Genomic DNA, 24175 nt, shown 5'->3' with positions numbered 1-24175 from the left:
TTATGGCAAATTATTGAATTTTGACATTTTTGACACTTAACAGTCCTAAATGTACTTTTAAAAAGTTTATGTAGCTGGGATGAAAAACCGACCAACATATGAAAATTGTGACCTTTCGTATTGAAGATAATAATCATAATACATCAGTGAAGTTTCCCAAAAGAAATAAAATTTGTAGGTCTACCTAGTTTGAAAGATATTTTCTACTTTTTCTCAAAACTACAACAAATGAGTTTACGAGGTGCTTTTAAAAATCACATTTAAATGTAATCTAAAATTATATTTAAATTCGATTATGTTCTACATGAATAAACTTGGCATGCAATGACTCGTGTTGTGTGTTTACCATGTTTACGGATGAATCTCTTACGTGAACCAGGTAATCCTAGGATGTCTGGATTTTTCTACAATGTTTACCAGTGCTCCACAAATGCAAAATAATCTGCCTATATTTTCATGTTCTGAAGGGCACCTATATTTTATCAATCAACTATATAATTTATACAGATCATTTGAAATTGATTGACCAAATTGTAGTAACTTTTTATTATTTAGGCCTACTTGGTTAATGGGCTGTTCCTACAGGATGTATCAAAATGATTGGTACCCATCAATTTTGATGTTTATTGAAAAGCCTGCATCTTCCAAATACAATATGGATACTCTTGAAATGTCCAGATAGTATAGTTTATGACTTGTTTTACAATTAGTCTACAAATTATTTGGATCTTATGGTGAATTTGATGTGTCAGATGCATCCATTATCGATGAAAACTGATGGGTACCAAACCAATCATTTTGATACAGTTTGTATATTGGCTTTGCTAGGCCTACTTTTGGTTTCAGAGATCACACAAAGTGATGAAATTAGTTTGTTCAATTCTAAACTACAATGCAGCACATTATTGTTAATGTGTAGGCCTATTGTCCCATTGGAAAGGTCCAAAAATGAGTTTATTTACAGTTTCCCAATTTTCTCGTGCAGTGACGAGTGAACGGATTTTGATGCACCAATCTATAGAAGACACTTCATGGATTTTGAATCTGCAAGAAAGTTTTAATTTTATTGCTGATATTTTAAATTATGTCCCCCGATCCACAGGGCCTATTTTTATTGAGACACCCTGTATAATAAGACAATTTAAGGTTGTAAATAATTTTAGTGTGTAAAGGGGGGGGGGGACTTTTTTGGGCACGTCAAAAGGTGGGCGCAAAGGTTTTTGGCAGGTCAGAAAAAAGGGGGGGGCAAAGATTTTGGGCATGGCCAAAGGGGGACCACTTTGAATTCACCACCCCGAGGGTACACATAGTTATTGCACAGCGCAGCTCCGGCCCAGCTACCACCTTGATCTTCATCTCTTTATTCATGTTCTCTACACTATCAATGTGCAGAAAAGGGGTTTTAGATCAAAATTCTGCGAAATAATGAATAACGGATTGGTAAAAATGCACTTTTTTGGGTGTTAAATGGTGTTAAATGACTCCAGGACACGTGATAAGTGTAAACAGGTGGTTTTTAGTTTGAATTCCACAAAATAATTAACGTCTAAAATGTGGCTTACTCCTTCATGTAATTATACACGAAATTAGGGTTAGGGTTAGTTTATGGTTAGGATTAGGGTTAGGGTTAGGACTAGGGCAGAGGATGATTTAAGGAAGCTCCATCATGCACTGCAAAAGTGTTATCACTAGAGTTTCAACTGCCACTTTACTCAGTTTTCAAATCCCATTGAATTCTGTGCAAAAGATGTTGTTTTAGAATTGTGTGTGTGTCATTATTACTTGGTCGATTTCAGAACAAAAGTGATGTAGGCTATGCATGAAGGATAAATCACACCTTCTGTAGATAACATAAAATGTGAAATCGACCAACATTTTGAATGTTTTTTTATTGTAAATATATCTGTCCAAATTCAAATTTAACCATGCACGTCTATGCAGTGGGCGAGCAGTGGTGTCATGTTCACTGACGCACCCCTGCTAACCACAAGTTGACCCCGTGGAGTGCTGGGTAGTGCTTAAATCATCCTCTGGGACTAGGGTTAGGGTTAGGATTATGGTTAGGGTTAGGATTAGCTTACACGAAATAATTACATGAAGGATCGACCAAAATTTGGTCTATGGTGTTGAATGTCTAAAAATGGTGTTAAATGACCCAGGACACGTGATCTGTTTAGAAAAGTGGTTTTTAGTTTGAAATTCGGCGAAATAACGACTGCCTAATTTCAAATCTCGAATGTCTGAAAATATAATATTTCGGGTCTTTAAGTTTTGAATTAGGTCAAACAAAACTGGTGTCATATGACTCCAGGACATGTGATAGGTTTAGGAAAGTGGTTTTTAGTTCGAAATTCTGCGAAATAATGAATGTCTAAAAATTGAAATTTTTGGTCAATTTCGATTTTGGTCTAAAAATGGTTTAAATGACTCCAGGACATGTGATTGGTGTAGAAAAGTGGTTTTTAGATCGATATTCTGCGAAATAACGAATATCTGAAAAAAATATCTGACAAAATCTTTAGAATATCCAAAAATGACTCTACTGTGGACACACTGTATAAAAAGTTGTTTTCAGATCGAAATTCACCCTAATATAGGGCCTAACCATGCTAACGAAAATTCAAAATTTCAAAATTTTTGGCTAAAATTTTTGAAAGTCCAAAACTGGTGTCAAATACTCTAGAACACTTGACCGATACATAAAAGTGTTTTAGGTCGAAATTCGGTCTAATAACGAAGCTCCAAATTTTGAAATTTTTGAATGTCCAAAAATGGTGTTCAAATACTCTAGAACACTTGACCGATAGGCCATACATTAAAGTGGTTATTTAGGTCGAAATTCGCCTAAATAACGAAGTTCAATTTTGAATTTTTTCGGCCAAAATTTTTGAAAGTCCCAATTCGATCTCAAAATGACTCCAGTATCCTCGATCGATGCAGAAAAACGATTAAAAGTGTAAAATTCCGTAATAACGAATTTATAAATCTCTAAACCGTGCGTGCTATAAATAAGAACACTAAGTAGTGAGTATTATATACTTCATTAATATATTCTTGTTCATTGATTGGTTAAAAGTGGATCACATGACCAAAAATAGTTCTACCATCAGTACTCCTATCCGTAAATAGTACCTCTAAGCCGTAAATAGTATTTGCAATGTCCCGGATGAGCCGTAAATAGTACCTCCAAGCCGTAAATAGTACTTTTGACCATGCCTTCCGCGTGCGCGCATTTGATGCGACGGAACAGTTCACGCACGCGAAACTGCCATAGCGTGATTTCGCGCTGCTGTAATTAGTTAGCCCGATTTTAGCCTATTCGATTTTTTTTTTTGAAGGGCAAAATATAGGTTGTGCTTAAATTGGTCGTGCTGTTCACTCAGGATAGAAGCTGGAGAGTCAAAACGTCAAATAATTTTCTTTTAACCAATCAATGAACAAAGAACATATTAATGAAGTATATAAAACAAATATATACTGCCTTTATTCGAAGTTCTGGTTAAAACTATGGTCCCTCGATGAGATCAATTAATACTATTTTCCTTCGGGGCTGCGCCCCTCAGGAAAATAGTACTATTGATCTCACCTCGGGCCCATAGTTTTAACCAGAACATCTCATGGCAGTATATATTTGTATATTATAAGTATATATTTGTATACTAGAGGCTGAGACTAGTATACCTAGGTATACTAGTCTCAGCTAGAGGGTAGTGCAACATAATAAATAAATAAATAAATAAATAAATAAATAAATAAATAAATAAATAAATAAATAAATAAATAAATAAATAAATAAATAAATAAATAAATAAATAAATAAATAAATAAATAAATAAATAAATACAAATAATGATATTTAAAATAAAACAACATTTTTTATTAAATATAAAGCCCTGGAAATTATAAAACCAAAGAAGATTTTCCCTGACAAAACATGTACATTATTTTTATCAACAGGGCGTTAATATGTTGCCAAAATGATAAAAACAAAAAACAAAAAACAAAAACAAAAACAAAAAAACCCAACAAACAAAAAATATGCATTTTTTTTTTATAGGCCATCGTCACTCCTACGTGAAAATAATAATTGCGTAAAAATATCCCATTATTGATTGATTGCTATAGCAGCGAGAAGCTGCAATGTGGCTGGTTTCCCTCCGTATGGGCAAAAATGTGTGCTGTAGAAGAAAACGGGGACAAAACAGACAACCAAAACGGGAAAACAGGTGGACGAAATTCTAATGATAAGGCTAATGAAAGTTGACCCCCAGTTTCCCGTTACATAGTTTTTCATGACTGGGTAGGTGACTGTTTCATTATTCATTATTCATTATTTTCAAACTTTCATTATCGGTGCAAAGTTAATTACGGAATGCTATGTTTTGAGGCCCAAATAAAATAATAAAGTATAGTAATGACCATGCTTCACTCAAATATTTTACCAACTTAGTCTTCAAAACAAGTTTTAATTAAGCACATCTTCTTTGGAATCTTCAAATTAACCTATAGGTTGTGCAACATATGAAAGCACCAGAAGTCCATGATAGTCTTTGGAGAACCACTTTTCCATATAAATACACTGTGTCTGTGTGTTCTATTGCACACTACTTTTTACAAACCAAACTTACTCTCCACTAGCACATCTTTGGAAGCAATATTTATACGGAAATTAGTTTGTCTACTTGCACAAACTGTTTTGATCATTTAGGTTGCACAATAAAATATTGTAGCTGTTCTGTCAAAACTTTAATACTTGACACAGGTCCTAAAGCAGATCTTTGAAAGTAAACTTTTATACATGGAAATTGTATTGTTTTCCAATTTAGGTTGCACAACAAATGAAAGTTCGAACGTTCACATGGAGGTTGCTGGTAAAAATCATCACAGGGTACACGTGTTAATAATAAAACAACCATGCAAGAAATTGACAAATAAATCATTTTATTTATAAGTTTATTTTATTAAATACATATATTTGTAAGAAAAGCAGAATAAATTTGACTTCAAACTTTATTTATTTTATTTATTTTGATGTTGTCTATATATAGCGCGCTACATAGTGCACGGTAGAAATGCTTTCATATTTGTTCATACGCTGGTTCCCGCAAACTTGGCTGCCTCTCTTTGTGTTCGGTCTATCCATTTAGTGGTAGGAGAAACTTAGATGCAGGGAATTTTAGTCTCCAGTAAATGCGCCCTACGATATTGCCATTTTACCACGTAGTTTAACCCAGCGTTTACAAAGACTATTCGGGCCGGTCAGGGTCGGCGTAAAAGTGCTTAAAATACGTGTCGGACGTGAAAGATGACATTAAAACTATCCTTTTTTGCTTAAAAACTTGAAAAATGTGAAATAATGAAATAATGGAAAATAATGAAATATTTGATCGGCATTTTTTTCTGACCGGAGTCGGGTAACGGGAAACTGGGAGTCAACTTTCATTAGCCTAAACATCAACATTGAACATGCTTGGTAATTAATGGTAAAGCATGATGATGGTATTACTTCGAACTTCCAAGAACTGGTAAACTGGTGTTTTTCTTATTTTTCAATACCAGGTGAGTATCCGTGTGCTAGCAATAAAAATTCTGTTCAGAAGTCTGAATAAATTTGTACATGTTGTAAGCTTACTTCAACTCAAGTTCAAGGTCAAGACACTTACATGCTTTATACTAAAATGCAGAAAACCTTTGACGAGCGCGTATTGTAAGGATACATCGATCGCGTATGTACTGCGTTGCATGCACTTGTCTCTGATTGGCTGCTAAGGCGATATGTTGTTGCTGAGTGGAAATTTATGAATGAACTGTGCGCCGTACGCGTTGTTAGCGCCGAATTTGCAACATCACGGTAGTCGCGCTCGTGAAAGGTTTGCTGCATTTTAGTATAGGTAACCCAGGCAAACCTTAGACTTGTTAACACATTTGCTAGTCAGCCACATTCGCCGACAATGTCAATGCATATTTACATAGAAATTTAAAACAACTGGCCGAAGAAGGAAACGTACATAAATATGTTTTCTATACTTCACTTGACCCAAATATATGATTTTTTATGGTGATAAGCCACTCGCACATGGAATTTTAGAGGGATTTGGATAGCAGTTCCATTAAAAAAAGCTGCTATCATAATGAGACTAGGATCTAGAAACACCCCCGAAATGCCGTTTTGGGGAATTTTGCTAGCTGAAACTTTTTGATGAAAGTCAATCTTTGACAAGATGTAACTTTGCTACGGAAAGTGCTATGAAAAAATGGTGTTCAGTTTTGGCTTTGTTTACTCAAGGCAAGGGCTTTGATTTGATATATAAAATGATGCAGTTTGATGGCAAATTTGAATTCACCTAGCATACCTACATGCTTGTCACAGTGTGTCACTGACACTGTCAGCATTGCATGTCATGCATGGCCATGTCATCGAGCTACTAAAATAAAAATGACTACGTAGGCTAGTTGTAGTAACTACAAATTTCGTATGTTTGAGCACTTGTTCTCAACTTGTAGGAAATGCCAGGGTGTTTCCAGTGTTAATTGTAAAGCCAGCCCATTCCAATTAACATATGATTAATGTTTTATGTTATTAATATGTCAATATTCAATGTCACAATGATTCATTCCCAAATTATTTCACAAAATGGCCCCAATGAGATAAGATCAGGCACTCATAAGATAATGAGACTAGGATCTAGAAACACCCCCGAAATGCCGTTTTGGGGAATTTTGCTAGCTGAAACTTTTTGATGAAAGTCAATCTTTGACAAGATGTAACTTTGCTACGGAAAGTGCTATGAAAAAATGGTTTTCAGTTTTGGCTTTGTTTACTCAAGGGCTTTGATTTGATATATAAAATGATGCAGTTTGATGGCAAATTTGAATTCACCTAGCATACCTACTTGAATGCTTGTCACAGTGTGTCAGCATTGCATGTCATGCATGGCCATGTCATCGAGCTACTAAAATAAAAATGACTACAGGCTAGTTGTAGTAACTACAAATTTATTTCGTATGTTTGAGGACTTGTTCTCAACTTGTAGGAAATGCCAGGGTGTTTCCAGTGTTAATTGTAAAGCCAGCCCATTCCAATTAACATATGATTAATGTTATGTTATTAAGGAGGCACACAGGATCACTAATTATCCATTATCATTCACCTCATAACTCGAAAACTATTTATGTAAAGTATATAAAAGTATACATTTTTTTAATGGAAATGAGCATAAATCCATTTAAAATGTCAGTTTTGGGTCAAAAAGTACAATTTTAGAAAATCCCAAAAAAAGCGGCTTTTTGACCAAAAATTTTTGGTCCGCCATAAAAAATTATTTGAAAATCAAAAACTGTAAAACATGAATTTTATTAATTTAGACAAATAAATCTAGAAAGTGTTTTTTTATTTTTTCGAAATTTTGCTTAGTTTTTAAAATATAGGCAAAAAATCAGTAAAAACGTGTGACCCGTGTTCTAATTTTTGAGTCATGGGTGATAAAAAAAGTTCTAGGCCCTAATTTAAAAAAATGAAAAAACACTATCTAGATTTTGGCCATATCTAAGCGTTTGACTTAAAAACTTACCTCAGTGATGCTTCATTTAGACGCTATGGCGGACCAAAATGGTTTAAAGTGGTCAAAAGTGAACTTGCGAAAATCGCGATTTAGAAAAATACAGCGGATTTTAGGTCCATTTTGAAAGATTATTCCATGAATATATAATCCGGTGACTTGTGACGTTTGGTCAAGTTAGAAAATGAGAAGGCGTCCAACTGCAGCAGATTGGCATTTTTTTGGTGATTTAGAAGGTAAAATATACAATATGAAAAAATTATCCGTGCACATTCGGCATATGTTTATCCACATGGTTTAGCCATTTTATTTACTGCAGTCTTGTTTCCATGGTGCAGCAGTGCTTCCGGCAAGGCCGCAGAGTCGCGTCGGCGTTTGAGGAGCGACAGGCGCGGACAGACTGACAGGTTCTGCGAATAAGTTGCACAGTGCATGGTCGTGTTGCCGCGAACGAAACCATAATTATTTAAGTACAATTTTGTCCTGTTCCGTATAAAAAAAGATCATGCTCTGTATTAAAATTTGCGGACATCAGAACATTAAAATTAGGATAGAATAACTGACAAGCAATTATTTTAGCAGATAATCAGGAAGTTTTATGAAATAAAGAATAAATTGAGACATAATCATGATAATTGCGATTTCTGTTTTGTACTAATTTTCATAATTTTGCTTTAAAAATGCAATGTTTTTTAATTTATCGTTTTGGTGATTTTTTTTTCTTTTTTTTTTTTTTTTTTTTTTTTTTGGTTTTGACAAATATTGCATTTTTATGTTCATTATTGTCCTTTTCTGAACCGCAAACATGATGTTGTTACTACTCGTTGCTTTTTCTTTTTAGTTGGTGCTTGAGAGGCACCACAGCGGCCCGTCCGCGCTATAGGCATTTTAACGCCCGTTATAGCTAGGCCTACACCACAGGAATCCCAAGTAACATTTTAAAAGATTCTGATGATGTGTCGCATTACTCAATATTCCGTTTTTGTTATTGTAATAGTTTGTTGTTATCATATTGTATTCTAAACTTTTTTACGGAATATCAAACACGTACAAAAGTCATAGGCCTATTATAGGCCTAAAGCCACAATAAAGTTGTAAAATATTTTGTACCGCATAAAAAGCGAATAATAATACAACAAAAAAAAATCAAAAAAGTGTGTGTCTGTTGTTGTTTTCAATCAAACAAACGTGTAAAAAGTGGGGTAAAAGTTGTAATATGTCTTGAATAAACTTCTTGTAAAACGGACAAAAAGTAGCCTATATATAATTATGTTAAACGGGCAAAACACGGAGAGGTCACAAGAAAACTGAAAAACACGGAAATTGACATATAGCCTAACAAAACCGAATTTCAAAAGTAGAAAAGCGGAACACTTATGGCTTTAAATTAGATTGTGGTTTTACGACCCTGTATGATTATGCAGTAGGCCTACTACCGTAGGCCTATATAGGCATCATGCTATAAAGAGCGTTTTAAAACACTGCATGAAAACATTCACGAAAAATGCTATAAAGCAGTTTACCTTTTAAAGTATGCAGAAAACATTATAAACGTGAAAGTTGAAAGCCAGACAAACATTGCAAATAAAAAAGCATTCAGCCAAAACATTCGCAAAAAGTGTTGTAAAACCAAAAGCTTTTATCGCAATCATGGCATATGGTAGACCTAATAGGCCTACTAATGGAAATGTAGTTAAAATGGGTTATGAAAAAAAGCACGAATTTGCGTTTTTGATTATATTTCTTGTTTGAAATTATTATTTAGCATTAAAACATTCACGAAAATGCTTTCATAAACGCTGCTTTCGCTATGCCAATTTCAAATATCGACATTTTTGACAGAGTTGTAGGCCTATGCCTAGATGGTCGATATGATGTATTGAAATGTCAACGCGTTTTTGACATTGCGTTAACGGTCAATCAGGAGTAGAGAACGTTTGAAAACGAATCTTTAATCCGTGTTTTGAAACATTATTCAGGGCCTTAGGTATCTAATATAGGCCTACCGGTAGTAACTGCTTGCCTATTTTTTGTGGTCTTCAAAATTAAGACACGACCGCAGAGGCCCCGAACCAAGGCTGGGACTGCATAAAATATAATAGGCCTATATTCTTGTTCAACTACACCAACTTGGTAAATCAAATAATAACAATGAAATTAATGAATGAACGAATGAATGAAATAAAACAAATTTTTAAACATAAAATAATAAGCCCAATGATGTACTATACGGGCTAAGTCTAGCATACTAGCAAAATATTTAGGGCCTCGTTTTCCATCGTATCTACTATAGATTGCGTCATCATTACAGGGCTTCTTACGGGTAACTACTTCTTACAGATAAATTTCATCTTTTCAAGCTCAGAATGAAACTTGAAAAACAAAACAAAAACAAACAAAAAATTCACTATTATGTTCATAATTATAAAAAAAACACCTATAATTTATACCACTATATCAGCACTTTTTTGGCGAAATTTATCGAGTAGGCCTACTGATTCTGGGACGGGGACGGTGGTGGTCTGTCGGCCCGCAGTTTCTCAATGCAATGGTGCAAGCTTTACCTACCTTGGAAGAGATCAATACGATAAAATACGGTAGTGATCGCGATTAGCGACTCAGCGCCTCAATCAGCAATCACCTCCTCCATCCAGGTTACCATGTGGGCGTGTCTTTGCTAGCTGTACGCCGCAGTACGCGTTACGAGAACGCGATCTATTGCGGAAAACAATGATTTATTTGCTTTGGCATTTTTACGAATATTTAATGAAAAAGGGTCTTTAAAATAGCTTTTCTTATGGTTCAAATTTTAAGATTTCTTTAAAATCTATTAATGACAAGATAAAATACGGTTTAAAGATGACATTAGTGATGAAAACTCAATTTTGGCCATGTAACACTTCAGTGATCCTGTGTGCATCCTTAATATGTCAATATTCAATGTCACAATGATTCATTCCCAAATTATTTCACAAAATGGCCCCAATGAGATAAGATCAGGCACTTAATTCGAGGGCGAGATGGCAGAGCGGTTAAGGCATTGCGCTGTCAGCCAGGAGAATATATGATCGGCAAGGGTTCAAGCTGTAAGCTTGCGGCTTCCCCTTTATAGGTAAGAATTCTCGTCCTCTCCCAAAATGTTCCTATACAGGTTAGAAATCCTAGCTAGCTATGATTGTGTTTGGTTACTTTACAGAATACACAATAGCATGTGCAGAATGCAGATAGGTAGTGTGTGTGACGTCTCGTGGCCCCCCCAACTCAACACAAAAGTTGACAACCGTGAGAGTTACCAAATCTTTTAAAAGCCCCCTTTGCAATGATTTTTCATCAAATTTACCCTCCCCCCTTTTTCATGCAAAATAGAGGACAAAATTTTGTTTTTCAATGACTATAGAATTTCAAAGACCACTTATCAATGACACTAAATATTGACATAAAATTTCTATATTTTCCCAAGTACTGTACCCTTTTATCCAAATTTCATGGACAGTGCAAATTAAATACCCCTATTTTGCCACTGTCAAATTTCATGGACAGTGCAAATTAAATACCCCTATTTTGCCAATTTCGAGGCCCTTGCTACTGGTAAAAATAACCCCTTTTCCGGGCAGCAACTGAGATCACATCAAGTCTTCACTGCAGCCAGTTTTTGGTTCCGATCCATCCGCCTGTTTGTGTGGAGGGAGCGGAACCAAACGTTTGCAATCTACATGTAGGAAAAGATACATGGGACCTGAAATTAGTACCGTACCGTAAATGAATTTGTGCTACCGGTACCGTACATGATTTACGACAGGTTATTCAACTTTGTGGAAGGCAGTATATTCATTTAAAAAAGAAATGTCAGTATGATAATGTCTGTGCTGACGAAACAAAGTTGGACGTGGGCAACTAGTATCAGAATTATTTGAAAAGAGATGGGGGACCATCCCTAGTTCTGATATATGCAGTCAATCCTAGGTTCCAGTGCGATTTTTCTTCATTTATATGAAGTCAAAATGTATAGAAAAGTTCAAGGCTTATAGAAGTACATCAGACAATTTAGCTCTCATAGAACTTGTTCAAAAAATTCTCAAAAGGTAGGCCTATTTATTTGATCCCTGATTGAGATTACATCTTTTTATGTACATTTTCAGTGTGCTTGGAATAGGACAACATCATGGGGACTAAAGTCTCCAAGAAGCAGGGTGACAATGCCTCGCAGAAGGTGGCTGCCGTCACTGCTTTCTCATCTGCTGGCAAAGGAGCACAGATCAAACGGATGGCATTACTTTCCAAAAAGTCATCAGGTAAGATCAGGCATACACGGCATAAAATTGTGTACAAACATTTTGTTAAAGAAAAATCTTGCTTTTTTTAAGAGCAATTCATTTTAAGGAAGTATCCATGCACAGTGAAAAAGTGAAAATAATTTGCAATAAAATTTTGTATCAAAGGCATATGAAGGTATCATTTGATGCGCTGGATATATACTTAGAACTTCATAATTTACTTTATAGTTACTCATTTTACCTGTAAATTAATACCCATCTTGTGGAATTGGGCACAATTGAGTTGAGTGAAATCATGGAATATTATTCTGAAGGGACTTAACTTTGAACATTGTAAGGACTCTGACTTTGACATCAGGGATTGGTAGGGACCCGGACTCAGGGACATTGATGTTGACATGGACTCTCTCAGATTAGGTGCGCTCTGTTGACTACAAAACAGCACTGATTTATATGGGACAGTTCCTCCATATTAACTATCCACTCTTTGTTGACCTCTTTTCCCTCCTATATCCAGTTAAGCCAACAAATTTCCAGAAAGTTGATTTGAATCTTTCACCTGCTCAGCCACCTTCATCAGTAACAGGTAAGTGCCAAGTGCAGGGGCGTCGCTAGACCAATATGATTCGGGGTGCAGTATGGTTTGCAGACGGAAATTTTTTGTAATTTGTTGACCCAAATTTTTTTTAGCCAGGACGGCGCTCAGAAATCTAAATAGTGGGGGGGGGGGAGGAGTCAAAAAAATTTTCAACAATTTTTTTAAAACTAGTAACTACTATTCCATTCACAGTATATCTATTACGTTACAACAACACAATTTTGTAACACATTAATCTGTTATATGGCTCTCACAATTTGCCGACAATCACACATACCTTTGACTACATTTGCCGACAGTCACATGGTTTTGCCGACAGCAGTCAAATTTTGCCGACAAAATTGTGTATTGGGGGGTGTCACACCCCATACCCCCCTCTAGCGACGGCCCTGGCCAAGTGGACAGCTGTGGGTGAAGTTAAGTCAGGTGGGTGACATTTTTTGGGAGAGCAAGGCCTCGTGATTAAAGCACTCACTTCTGGTGCAGGAGGTCCTGGGTTTAAGTAGATATTATGTTTACAGATTTAATTGTTCAATGAAGTTTTACAGCAGCAAGAGAGTATTATGTACAGTAGGAATTAAGTACTTTCTAGATTCCAATGGGCTATTCCATTTAAAATCCACACTACCCCTGTGGAAGATTTAGCTAAAGTCTCCCACAGAGGGAGTATAAGTTTAAAATAGAACAGATAGTTGGGTAACTTCCATTTGAAATACACAGTCCAGTTGTGGAAGATATAGGTAAAGCCATAATGCAGAAGGAGTATGGTTTTCAAAATGATTAACCCTGACCAATTACATTTCAAAAACATACTCCCCCTGTAGAAGATATTTCCAAAAACTTCTTCCACAGGGGTAGTGTGGCTTTCAACTGGAATAGCCCATTATGTGGGTCATATCAGGTCAAATCTAACTGGTGTTGCGCTAAAGTTTGTTCGTTTTTTATTAGGTGGAATTTATGTGGTTTTTGTTACTGCGCGAGCCAACAAAGTCCCAATCACGCTTGCATAAATTCACATAAGCGAGTGCCAGTCACGCACGCAACGCAAAAATAGCATAAGCATTGCACCCATGCGTGTATGCCATTCTATATCAATACACAGTGTTATGAGTCTTATTTTATCTGCCTTATATAAACCGAACAAACTTTAGGGACGGATGGAGGTACAAGCAACCACAGTGTAGCAACTCAAACATTTTAAGTTCTCATGGGCTATCAGGCTATTCCAGTTGAAATCCATACATCTCCTATGGAAGATGTGACATTAATATTCTACATAGAGAGTGTGAATTTCAAATGGGATTACCTGAATGGGTTACTCCATTTTAAATCTACACCAAGTATAGGTATGTATTTCATGGGTGTATGGATTTCAACTGGAAGAGCCAATAGATTCTCTGATAATCTTGGTTACTGGAGGAATGATTTTTGCATAAAAAGTTTGAAAAACATTAGCCAAAAAAATGAGCCAAGAACTAATTTTACCTGTTATTTTTGTTTCGTTTTTATTCCAGCAAATTTTCCTTGTTATGAAGCATCTTCAAGCGGAGGCATGCCAGTCCAAATCTGGATGAAAACAGGTTTCAACATCAACGCCAGACATGGAGGTGGAACCGCCCTCGTGCTCATATCTCGCAACAAATCGGACAACGACGGATCTGAACTGCAACTAATTCGGTGTGGAGTCAGCGGTAACCATATGCAGTATACCTCTATCGTTAATGACGGCACGCATAGCATCTACGAGTGGAACGAAGTCCACACAACGAGCACTGGTGATCTTTGTCCGGCTTCCATGTTCGGAAAAGCGCACTGTTCTGTATTTTCAAACATTGCACGCATGGGACACTGTGGGTGTGCAGTTGTCTATGAGGGCTCTAAAGCTAAGGGCTTCTCTAGTGCAGGTGTGATGAGGCCTGGGCTGAACGCAGCGTGCGGCCCTGGTGGGGGCGCTCTTGTGGTAATATGCAGCGCACCCCCTGCAAAAGGTGTTTGCCCAGGTAATATATACTTGGTACATCAAGGTAACAGTGAAGGTAGGCTGTCAGCTAAACCACTCTTTCCTAATAAGGACAATCTTTGGAAATTTGTCGCTTCGGACGATGAACAAATTGAAGTCCAGGGACCAAGTCAGAGCCATTATGCCGTTCTTTACAGTTTTAGCGAGCGATTCGCGCGTCAACAAGCTGGTAAACCAACAGGGAAGGGGTACCATTCACAGACGTTTGACGGATCAAAACCGACACGCTTATTATCAAGATGTTCAACTCATATGGGACGTTCTCTGCTTCTGATGTGTTCATGCAGCTCAGGTGAGGATCTATGTTTTACTCTGCAGCTGTATGTCTTGATTTTGGTGTAATGATATTGTGAGTTTGTGCAAGAGAACACTAGAAACCCACAGAGTCCAGAGTACCAATTGTAGGTGAGAAAAGTCCAGACCAGGCCAGGAAAGTCCTTTTAATGTTGGGTGACCCGATTGACAGCCTCATCCCCCACTTTACCCCATCAAAATTCAGATTTTGGAATCAGGTGAAAGCTCATATTTTTCTCATTAATATATTCGAAATTAAGTGTTCCAAATCGGTATTATTTCTGATGAAATCATCAATAAACTGTCAAAAATGTTTTGCCTCTGGTACAATATGTATACCACATTCCAGACTAATTAGACAGAAATGCACAAATTCAGAACTCTTAATTTCGCTATGTAAATGAGAAAAGCACAATCTTTCATTTGATATCAATTTATTATATGATCATCATTGATGATAAAATACTGTAGACTACCAGTTTCCCAGAAGTTATATTTTAGGTCTTTTTATGAAACTTCATGTATATATCTTCAATATGAAAGGTCAAAATTTTCAATTGATGGTCGGCTTTTCATCCCAGCTGCATTATACACTTTAACACTCCCTTTTGCATTGCCATTGCCTTTGATGTATTGGGCTATTCCATTTAAAATCCACACTACCCCTGTGGAAGATTTTGGAAACATGTTCCACAGGAGGAGTATGAATTTTAAATGGAATAAACACATTACGCAGCTCCATTGAAACTCACCCTCCCTCTGTGGAAGAGTCTTGTTGAATCTTTCAATGTGCTAATTCCATTTGAAATTCATACTCCCCCTGTGGAACATATTTCCAAAATCTTCCACAGGGGTAGTGTGGATTTAAAATGGAATAGCCCATTTCAGGTGTTTCTGCAAACCTAAAAATACTTCATGCATCAATGCATCAATTTTTTACAAATTTGTTCATTTTTTAAATAATTTGTGTTCAGGTGTGAATGATGCTACCACTTCAGCCATATACCAGGTGGTACTACAAAAGTCTGGTATGCAGTGCAATTACATAGCAGGCAGTTCAGGCAATTTGGAATCGCCGTCAGTATGGACAGTTTCATGTGATAACGATGAGCTCTCCGTCGTAGGTCCTTCGGTACCAAGCCGTTACGCATTCATCGCAAACATTCCTGAAGATACACCTAGTCCTAGTGATAGGTAAGATAGATAAGTAAAATGCAAAATCTGTTTTACAAATTAAACATACTACTATCCATCTAGTGCATATTAAGGGATCTAAAATGGCGTTTATTAACGTTTAGACAGTATTTTTGTGGGACATGAGAGCACCTCAGACCTGTCGAATTGCATTCTGAATCTGAAGCATGTCTTTCTGATATCAAATAATTTTCACTTTTGAAAATCACAATATAATACAAATTTTATGACAAATTATAAAAATTTGATATTTTGCAAATTTTGATATAATACAGTCCTCGAAGTAAATTATATAAATCTAATGACATATTCTTAAAGTGTATGTAGCAGGGAGGAAAAGCCGACGGTCAATTGAAAATTTTGACCTTTCATATTGAAGATATGGATTTTTTCCCAAAAAGACCTAATTTTTTTTGGTGTTTTGGGGAAAAAATCCATATCTTCAATACGAAAAGGTCAAAATTTTCAATTGATCGTCGGCTTTTCATCCCACCTACATACACTTTAAGTATAAATCATCAGATTTATAAAGTTTACTTCAAGTACTGTTAAATATCAAAAATATCAAATTTTAATGATTTGCCATAAAATGTGTATTAAATTGCAATTTCAAAAATCAAAATTATTTGATATCAGAATGACATTCTTCGTATTCAGAATGCAATTCGATATGTCTGATGTGCTCTAATGTCCCACAATAAATACTGTCCAAACGTTCATACCCCAGCCCTTAATTTGCACAAGGAGTACACATTTTAGTATACTAGTTCACATTGACTATTTTGAAATACAATAAGTACCTAAAAATTGCAGCAAAAATGGGTGTACTTTTTAACTACCCTACTAGCCATGGCACTTTACAGTGTAAACCAATTTGCATCATTCCGAATCCTAACCAGCCAATATAAATACCTCAAATAAAGAAAGTCCGCAGTCATGTAACCCGTCCTACACCAAAACCTTGACAATTTGATTGAAAAGGTCGTGTGCAGAATCTTGTTAGCTGCAATTTGATACCAAATTTGCTACCAAAAACTCTAAATTCGCAGAGATTGATACCAGTATATGAAATTTGGTGCATTTTCAAAAGTTGCAAAAACGGACCACGCGGACCTGTAGAGGTGGATGGCAGAGCACGAACATTGACATATTGACATAGCCCGAAACAACCGCTAGGTCATATCGATCGCATCGTGCCCTAGTATTCATCAGTAAAGCACTGTAGCAATCGGTGCGTTTTAAATTAACAATTGAATAAAGTGCGCACTTATGATAGTCAACATGGGCACATCATGGGCAAGCAAGCTTGACCACATTGCCACGCTAAGCAATTTCGACCGCGTGCTTCGTTTTGATTTGCAACTTTTGAAAATGCACCAAATGCCTTTAACTGGTATCAATCTTTGTCACTTTTGAGTGTTTGGTAGCAAATTTGGTATAAAATTGGAGCTAACAAGATTCAAGATTCTGCACACGATCGTATCAATCAAATTGTCATAACAAGATCAGGTTTTGGTGTAGGATGGGTTACATGACTGCGGACTTTCTTTATTTGAGCAGTTTATATAATAATAACAATTACAGCCAGGATCAGCTCTCCAAATTTTGTATGGGTAGACCCAGGGTAGAGAATTTTAGTGCCGGGGGGTTTTTGAGGCCATTTTTTGTGAAATTGACAATTTTATTGAAAATTGCCTAAATTTGGCCAAAATTCTATATGTGATTTTGCAATTCTTGAGTGCTTTGTGCTAGAGCTTAAATTGTTTATCAGTGGTGGGCTCTAAATCTGAGTGCCTGGCTCTGCCTTCCACCACCACCCGCCATAGCTACATCACTGGGTAGACCGTAGTGCAAATTTTCCATAAGAACAGATATAGGGGGAGTTTGGGTTTCAAACTGATTTAACCCTGACCAATTACATTTGAAAAACATACTCCCTCTGTAGAAGATATTTCCAAAATCTTCCACAGGGGTAGTGTGGATTTTAAATGAAATAACCCATTCAACTTACCATAACACAGGTGCAATCAAACCAGTTCCTTAGCAGCAGGCTTGGACACTGCATTCCGAGGAGGAGTTGAAATGCGAGACAAAACTGTTGTGGGTTGGGTGAGCGAAGCAGTCTCTGTGAGAATAATGCTCAATGAAAAAGTCATTGAAACAATCCAGATGCCTCAATTGTTGGAACAGCCTGATGGACGGCTAGGATTCCAGAGGGAGTTGACTGATGAAGAGAACAGCCCTGGATTGAAACTTATCAAGGTGTATGGCCTAGTCAATGATATGTGTAAGTCAGTCTGAAGTAGATTTAAGTCAGGGACATGTTTTTTTTCAAAAGCATCTTAGGCTATATACAGTGGCAGTGTGCCACATTCTAATTCCAAATTTTGAGATAAATTATTCCATTTGCAGACTTTCTATATAACTAGTTCATTTTTTCCAGTATATCATACGGGAAATTGTTAAAAATACAGGTGTACGTTTTTTCCAAAAAAGTTTAATAAAAAAAGAGTTTAATAGGCCTTAAAGATGACATTCCCATAAAAAAATCCTTATTCAATAATCAACAGTTGAACTATGATAATCCCTATTCAATCCTGCATGTGTAAGGCAAGAAACTAATTAGCCCATTACTCAGAATAGCAATTTGGCAAAAATATCATGGTATCATTAACAAAATTATCCATATCTTGAAAAGTATTGATGCTATATGTATTCTGACGGTCCAACATCCGGGCTATCTCTAGTCTCGGGCCCAAACTGCATGTGGCTCACGGTTTGTTATGAACGATAGAAACCGGCTGTGAAGGAGGCTACATAGCGATGTTGTTGGAGTGACATTCAATTTCGAAAAAAACGAAAAAACGACACTCGACCATGGAATTTAATTTTAAGTTTGTCAGTATATAAGCGGTAAATCAAGTAAGTTTCTTCCACTCTGAAGACTTAAAAACGGTTGTTTGATTCCACTGACTATTTGCGATCGAAATTTACATAATACCAATGACAGAAATCATCAACAAAAATCAAATCAGGGACTTGTTTTCACCCGACCATGAGTCACATCATCAACTGGAAGTGATGTGGCACGGACCGACAGAATATAATGTTGGTATCATTTTAAAGCTTATTGTCTTGTGCTTACAAAAATGTGACTTGTTCCTGGTTTTATCAGAACGGGTCGCATATTATAAAACCAATCAGAATGTTGCATACCAAAGCGTACATGTAAAAGGTACCATGCGAAAATCATCAATGACCGCCATTCATGCATTGAGCAGTGAGTGCCAGCAAAGACTATAGTGTCATTAAATTTTAAATAAATTTTTTAATTAACTACAGAAAGTGCAAGAAAAACCCTTGCAAGCAATTTCCAACCGTAAAGTATTTTATTTCTTCCGTATATATTATCAGATAACAACTCTGTGCCAGTTGAGCTTGAGGGATCACCAAAAGAAGTTCAACGCCAACCACCAGGGGTACTGTTTGCCGTCAACCTAGGGGGTCCAGCTTATGAGGCTGAAAACAAAGTGGTCTATGCAGACACTCAGACCTTGTTTAATGTGCATCCGGAAGGAGGTAAGGGACTGGTCAATAACAATATGTTCATCAGGTAAAAGGGAACACACAATAAATGAAGGAGATTTAGAGATTTACACAAACTACGGGCTGATCCATTTTGAATCTGCCATAACCCCTGTGGGTGATTTTTACAAAAATCTTCCACAGAGGTAATTGGCTAGGGTTGATTTTCATTTTGAAATCTATCTCCCCATATTATGGCTGAATAATTGCCTATATCTTCCACAAAGAAGGGATTTTTCATTCAGGATTTTCAAAAGGCTTACACAAGTTGTATTAGATTGGGATATTAGAGCTTAATTCCACACACCCCCTATGGAAGACATCACCTGCCTTAACCTTCCACACAGGAATTGTGAATTACCACATGGTTACCTGAATGGAGGACTCCATTTGAAATCATGTACATCTGTGTGAGAGATTTAGGGATTCAATCATGTTTCACCGTTGTTCATCACCGATTAACAACGATGCGTCCGCGTCGTCTGCGTGGTTTACCTTTAGCTGCCCGAGCGAAGTAAACCACGCAGACGTGCCGGACGCGAGTTGTTAATCGGTGATGAACAACGGTGAAACATGATTGAATCCCTTTCAACAACGAAAACAAACTAAAGATCTTTTAATTCACATGATTTTTTTCATTTTTTATATCTGTTTTGTCATTGCCAATCAAGCTTGCAAGAAGATCGGTGATTTTCCTGTTGATATCAGCAATAAAACTAAAGAATAAAGCGGAAATGTTTAGTTGTTACTTTAATAACATAGTGTTTACGCATTTAAGTTCCAGCAAATTTGTTTTATCTCTGGTTCCAGGCATAACAAATTTTACGTGCTGACGCGTAACACGTAACCGTGCGTTCGCGTATACGCTACTGTAAAAGTGTTGATTCATCACGGATTAACAACGCTTGGCTCCTGTACAAAGGTATAGGAAGAGTTGTTGAATAAGGTCATGTATTCCATAGGGGTGTGTGGATTTCAACTAGAATAGCCTAAATTATTATTGGATAATTAAGCAGGGATCTCCTGGTGAATCCAGGGCTTAAATATAAAAAATAGTATAATCGGACATTGCAGGAAAGATAATTTTAGAGGAAATTTGTTTCAGGTAAAAAAGCAGGAAACAAAATATTAAATTCAACCTAAGGAATCTGGGATGATGGTAAGGAACATATATGGATTTTTCATTCAAAATGGGAATTTAAAGCTTACATTTGTGAAGGTTGTTTTATGACTTCCAATTTAATTTAATAAAAGCTTAGTTCAAATGTATTTTATCCTATTTTTATGTCTTTATAATCCATGTTTTTAGGCTACCAATGCACAAGAAAATATGGAGAATATGTATCGACTAAGAGTAACTTATATTCAGTAATGTCAAGCACCTATGATGGGTTTCTCTATAGTACCTACAATACAACACACCCAGAATTTGCAGACGATATAGAGTATAAAGTAAGTACAGTTATCCTCCCCAAACTTCCCACACGACATAGGGTATAAAGTAAGTACCAGTATCACCCCAAACCCCCATTCTCTTGGTCGGGGTTGTTCCATCTATTGCACTTAACCCATTTCTCACGTAAAGGGGACACCCTCAAGATATTCAGTGATGTCGAGCACCTATGATGGGTTCCTCTATAGTACCTACAATACAACACACCCAGAATTTGCAGATGATATAGAGTATTGAGTATCACCCCAAACCTCCCACACAACATAGGGTATAAAGTAAGTACCGGTATCGCCCCAACATCCCATTATCTCGGTCTGGGTTGTACCATCTATTACACGTACCCATTTCTCATGTCTGTCAAAGGGGACATCTTTGCAAAATCCCTATTGTAACATGAACACAAATTATAACTTTGCATAATAAAAACACTAGGGCTTCTTTTTATCCTTTTTCTTTTTTTTAAATAATCATTGTTGAGCAGGAAAAACCTCATAATTGGCCCCTGAACATGCTTAAAGCAAAACCTCCTATAACTGGTTGGCAGTTTTGTTTTAAACATGTTCAGGGGCTAAAAACACATAGGAGGTTTTTCCTGCCCAACGATGTAATGTCAACCATCCATGAATGATCTAGCATTTTTTTTACGTTTAAACAGTTAGTGATTTTCCGAAACCGATAGTGCATTTGCTGTTGGTGAAATGTGTAAACGCTGACACCCCTAATGCTCATCTTTAGTATGAACTTTATGGGTTTTTTTTATATTACTTTCTCCCACAGATTCCACTACCAGCAGGCAATTACAAACTGAAGGTTCACTGTCTGAGTAGTGGTATAGGCAGCCCTTACTTCACAGTCAGCGGAGATAACTACTCCAGTGAGGTAAGTATATCTACCACTCACTCACTCACCCTCTCGATCGATCAATCGATCGATCAATCAATCAATCAATCAATCAATCAATCAATCAACCAATTAATCAATCAATGACCTTTCTGGTAATTACAACTGAAGGTTCATTGTCTGATATAGGCAACCTGTACTGCAGAGAGAACAAGCTTATCATTCAACAGTCAAATCCACCTTTACCCGAGTCTGAGTCACTGGTATCGAGTCATAGTCGCAGCCAATTTCTGATGCCTGAGTCAGAGTCCTTAATATTATTCTAGTTTACTCAATAAACGTGCCCTATCCTCACCCAATATGTCAAATAATTAATAGGCCCACAATGGATGATACTTGAAATACAGAGTTTTTAAAAACCTTCATTCTCCACGGAAACAGGGATGTACAGTGTAAGATTTCCTGTTTTGGTTACTCCAAATTTTCACACTATTATTGGCTCTGAGCGGAGCTATCAGTGCCTTTGTCATGGAACTAACTAGCATTCATTTTCAGGCCACAATACGCTGTTGGTTTTTATGCTAAGGATCATTTAATGACTGATATGAAGACTTAAGTTTCGTTTCTAAGTTTGGCTAAGTTATTTTTGAATCGATTGCACTCCAGATTTTATTGAAATTCAGGCGATAAAAGTATTATTTTTGGGTAAAAAAGACCAAAATAGTCACGATAATCGAGTTATATCTTGGTTCCCTGTGCGTGCTAGAGATTATTCTGGTCTGTATAATTTAAGATGCGTGATACAGACGCGAAACCAATGGAGGTACATTTCTTAAGATTTAGTTCAGATCAGAAATTATTTGACTACTTCTTAACTTTTCTTCACTATTTCTTTATAATTTAAATAAAGAGATAGGTAAGGAATGTCAAAAATAGTCAAGAACATGTCTGAATCTTGAATAAATCCCGAATAAATCTGTACAAATGACTTTTCTGGGGACTATTTTGCTTATGCAAGTGCAGTACGAAAGCACTGTGATGATTTTTGGTTAAACAACCAGGGTTGCCAACAAATTTCAGCTTGAATGGCGGGTCAAATAACCGAAATGTCGCCCAATTTTTCTCTTTACCATTGGTTTATATGGGGGCAGGGAAAAGTCGCGGGGAAAATCTTCAAAAGTCGCCCAATAGGCTACAAAATCGCGGGTTTGGCAACCCTGAATCCATGGTTATTTTCTATGTATCGGGTCAAGGTCGTGATTTTCTACATTCGGACTTTGAATACGCCGCTACTTTTGATAAAATAATTATCATGAAAATAGTTTACCAAGATGATTAGGAAGAAAATAATGTTCGAATGATACCATTGACATTTTCAATTTCACAAGGGAGGTGGAAGGAGATCTAGCTATGTCATTAGTTGCTTGTAAATCTTGATGATGATCACTGGAATATAATAAAATGCATACCTGCCACACGGCAATCATACCGGGATCATGCTAGTACCTGCCAGGGACATGTCCGGCGGGCGGTCATCGCTGCTAAGCGCTGCAGTAGCGCACATCGCAACCTAGCAAATATTCATTCCATAGGCCTACCGGTACCCAGATACCATGCAGCAGCGTGTGAATGCAACTCGCTATCTACATGTATGACTGAGAGCCAAAGCATCGGGGGAAAAATACTGAATTTTCACCAAATAAAAAAGGAGAAAGAGCCCTTATGAAGATAAGTGGAGAAATCTTCAATTATATTATTGAAAACAAATTACAATTTAATAGGGCCGGCTACATCAAAGAAAAGTGTAAACATGAAACCATCCAGCTATGATGAAACCATGTCGAAGCTATCGTTATTCTTAGCTTTTTACATCAATATTCACAAATATGCTACATTTTACAGCAGATTAAGAATCAATAATGATGACTTTATGGCTGAATTTGCGGAAATCACCAAGGTTCGTGAGTAAATTGACGAAGAATCACATAGCAATTTACGTGAGCGAAAGCAAAATTGTCGCCAGAAAATGATGAATGTTCTCCGATCTTTCAAAAATAATGGTCGCCGGAATCCATCAATTTCATAACTTTCACCGAAGCAACCTTTTTCATGTTTCGTATGAACATAGGATAGAGTATATTTTACATAAAACTGTTAAAATAAGGACATTTTGTTGTCTCAAATAGTCGAATCCGAGCATAATAGGAACGCCAAAAAAGAATATATTTCACCTGGTGGAAATTTTAGGTACTTGCTATATCAAGCCTGTATGACAAAAGCTCGACCGGCAGTGATTGGTTCATTATGCTATTAATGAATATTCATAATGCTATTGGGAGCGCTGAAGTATTAATAAAT

At 36.6% G+C, this 24175-nt stretch overlaps 1 protein-coding gene across 1 annotated transcript; it reads left to right on the top strand.

Annotated features, from left to right (window-relative positions):
• Nucleotides 1–5454: 5454 nt before the first annotated feature.
• On the top strand, nucleotides 5455–23737 carry LOC140161798 (uncharacterized). The gene is made up of 10 exons (XM_072185096.1): nucleotides 5455–5559; nucleotides 11699–11851; nucleotides 12351–12419; nucleotides 13946–14743; nucleotides 15720–15939; nucleotides 17961–18226; nucleotides 19354–19518; nucleotides 20834–20976; nucleotides 21755–21856; nucleotides 23720–23737. The coding sequence occupies exons 2-10, from the start codon at nucleotides 11722–11724 to the stop codon at nucleotides 23735–23737; spliced, it is 1911 nt and encodes a 636-aa protein (XP_072041197.1). The 5' UTR covers nucleotides 5455–5559; nucleotides 11699–11721.
• Nucleotides 23738–24175: the final 438 nt, after the last annotated feature.

This window comes from Amphiura filiformis, chromosome 10 (genome assembly GCF_039555335.1).
Source record: "Amphiura filiformis chromosome 10, Afil_fr2py, whole genome shotgun sequence".
NCBI lineage: Eukaryota > Metazoa > Echinodermata > Ophiuroidea > Amphilepidida > Amphiuridae > Amphiura > Amphiura filiformis.
Note: the sequence above shows the minus strand (reverse complement) of the source record. Positions and strands in the feature narration are given on the sequence as shown.

Excerpts from the sequence above, each read along its gene's own strand:
- LOC140161798 (XM_072185096.1), top strand. The coding sequence starts at position 11,722 with ATGGGGACTAAAGTCTCCAAGAAGCAGGGTGACAATGCCTCGCAGAAG. Across the intron at positions 14,744-15,719 it reads GATGTGTTCATGCAGCTCAG|GTGTGAATGATGCTACCACT; the intron begins GTGAGGATCTAT and ends ATTTGTGTTCAG. Across the intron at positions 19,519-20,833 it reads TAATGTGCATCCGGAAGGAG|GCTACCAATGCACAAGAAAA; the intron begins GTAAGGGACTGG and ends CCATGTTTTTAG.